This window comes from Triticum urartu, unplaced genomic scaffold, assembly GCF_003073215.2.
Source record: "Triticum urartu cultivar G1812 unplaced genomic scaffold, Tu2.1 TuUngrouped_contig_5394, whole genome shotgun sequence".
In the NCBI taxonomy this organism is placed as follows: Eukaryota; Viridiplantae; Streptophyta; class Magnoliopsida; order Poales; family Poaceae; genus Triticum; species Triticum urartu.
Window position 1 is genome coordinate 3073 of NW_024116066.1, and position 2561 is coordinate 5633.

Consider the following 2561-nt stretch of genomic DNA (forward strand, 5'->3'; position numbering starts at 1 on the left):
TCAGACTTCATTTGGAAACATTTAAGAGTATTGTGTCTTATCGAAGATACATCATAAACTTTCTTCACATTTGCTTTCTCTTGGGTTTATCAGGAACTACCATACAGTCCATATGACTATCCAAATTTCCATCATGATGAGAAAGCTCCTCATTTGCCAGGTCTTCACAAAAACCTTGCAATGAGTTTGTGGACAAACTATTGGGATCAGTATCCTCCATAGGTGTCAACGGCGTTTTTCTTTGAAGAATGGTAATAGCACTATCCAATTCATAAGCTTTAATTTAATTAATTAATGGAGGCTGCAATTTTATAATAACCATGACCAAGAGAAATACCTAAACTATTGACTTTAGATCAAATTGCAGTATGTGAAAAAGATAAAACTGACTTCAATCGAAGTATTAAAAGACGGTCGTTGTTTCGATGTTGCGCAACTTTGTGTAACAATGAGCACAACTTTGAATACTTTAATATGTAAAGAAGATGTAGTACACTTCTCCATTGTTTATATACTCACTTTGTGTTACAACGAATGACTTCTCCTTGATTTATTTGTACACGGAGATGGTGGACCTTCTTAGGGGTCCACACAAGTCGAAGAGAGATACATAAGCAGGAAACAAGTCTGATCAATTAGTTTCCCATGCCCTCGAGCAGCTGCCTCTCTATCGGTTGATGCACGGCGCCAAAAATAGATCGGTCTTCTGACAACCACGCGCGTCCACATATGTATAGATACATAACACAACATGAAACAGAAGAGGTATTTTCACGGCTTAGATCAGATATTGACTCCGATCTTGTCTCCTCCTGTCAGGCAGCATCTTCAGTTAGATAGGCCTGCCTTGGGGCACAATCTTGTCCTTGATCCACATGTAAATAGGCACTAGGAAGAAGTATGTGGCGCATATTGTCCCAATGAGGAACCGAAAGAAGACGAAGATGGGGTTCACATGTGGCTTGCTAACATCCTCAGCCTTTGGACCAAGCTGTACAAGATGAAAATGTAGGGTAATTAAGATGGGAATCATCTAGTTATAAGACTATCCATAATAAAAGTAACATAGATAGTAACATCACATAGATGATGTGGCAAGTAATAAATAAAAAAAGAGAGGCATGTGGTAACATAGCTAGTTACTACTAGTATGAGTAACATAACACATATCAAAACAAGATGAGTCTATAGCCTAAAAAATGAAGTGTTGCATGTTACCACACATATGTTACTTCTTACTATAGAGGTAGTAACATGCTCATGTTACTACTTTGTGTTGTGGCTAGTCTAATGGGACCTGATGAGTAAAGCGACCCCTGGTCTAATTATAGAGAGTAGTTGTGTTAGTTAGCTTTTTATTATTTGCTTCTGTGTCGATTCTCTTTCTCCTTCTGTGTCTGTCGTCTTTTCTTTCTAAAAGCACGGCTGATATGCATTCATTTCTAGGCTTTGGTGTGCGGCTGCCGCCGGTGGCACCATCCGGATATTGCACTGCGGGTAATTTTTATGGACGGGATAACTAGCATTTTTTTCTAGAGAATTGGCTACAGGGTCTTGTGCTTGCACATTATTGATTATTTCCTTTTCATTGCAACAAACAAACATATGTGATTAATGCCTGACTGATATTTTTTTTCTAGACTCAGGCGTGCGCTACCTACAGCCGGGTGGCACCATCCAGATGTAGCACTGTTGATTGCTTTGGTGGATGGGACAACTAGTGTTTTTCTCGTACTAAATTCACTACAGGACATTGTGCTTGCACATAACCGATAATTTTCTTCGCCGTTACAACACAAGGGCATATGTGCTAGTTTGAATTAAAGGAAGTACCCGCAAGGGGGAATCCCCGTTTTGTGTCTTGATGCCTGTGACACAGCACCCAATGACCAGGCCATGCCTACGGGCACCGCGGTACCACTTTGGCCCGATTCTGGTGAGCTCGACATCCTTGAAGCCGGCCCTCTCAAACCACTCGATGTACTCTTCCTCCGTGGGGAAGAGCATCCACATGTCAGCGAAGAAGCGGGATAGCCAGAACGTCGGGCGCACAGGGCCTATCATACAAGCCACGCCGTCGGCGCTCAGGACCCTGTAGGCCTCCCTGATCCCCCGCTGCGGATCAGGCCAATACTCAATGCTGCCATGCATGGAGGCCAAAATCAAGAACTCAGACGACTCAATCATTGGATGTGTCAACGTAAAGTCTAAGGAGAGGAGATTGTCCATAACCGACCTGCCAGCAGAGACGTATCGGTCGAAGGTGTCGGTGGGGAAGGGGAGGTCCTCGGCGTCACCCTCCATGATCTTGATGCCCCTGAGGGCCTTCTTCCTTCTGGCCTTGTCGAGTTGGTGCGGCGACTGGTCGAGCAGCGTCACGTTCTCGGGGTCGACATACCGGACGACGCCGAGCGTGGTGAAGCCAGTGCCACCACCGACGTCGACCACCTTGAGGGCCCGGCTATGGAGGCGGGCATGCTCCAGGGAGATGTCGCGCATGTCCTCGGGGTACTGGCCCGGGTTGCATTCATGGTAGGGGCCGGAGGAGGTGAAGACGCGGA

General features: G+C 45.2%; 1 protein-coding gene across 1 annotated transcript; it reads right to left on the reverse strand.

Moving 5' to 3' along the window:
• Window positions 1-465: 465 nt before the first annotated feature.
• Window positions 466-2524, reverse strand: LOC125529162 (2-methyl-6-phytyl-1,4-hydroquinone methyltransferase 2, chloroplastic-like; the record flags this gene model as incomplete). The annotated part of the gene is given in 3 exon segments (XM_048693569.1): window positions 466-991; window positions 1834-2140; window positions 2237-2524. Coding segments are annotated over 3 exon segments (754 nt in total), but the record flags the coding sequence as incomplete, so codon positions are not given.
• Window positions 2525-2561: the final 37 nt, after the last annotated feature.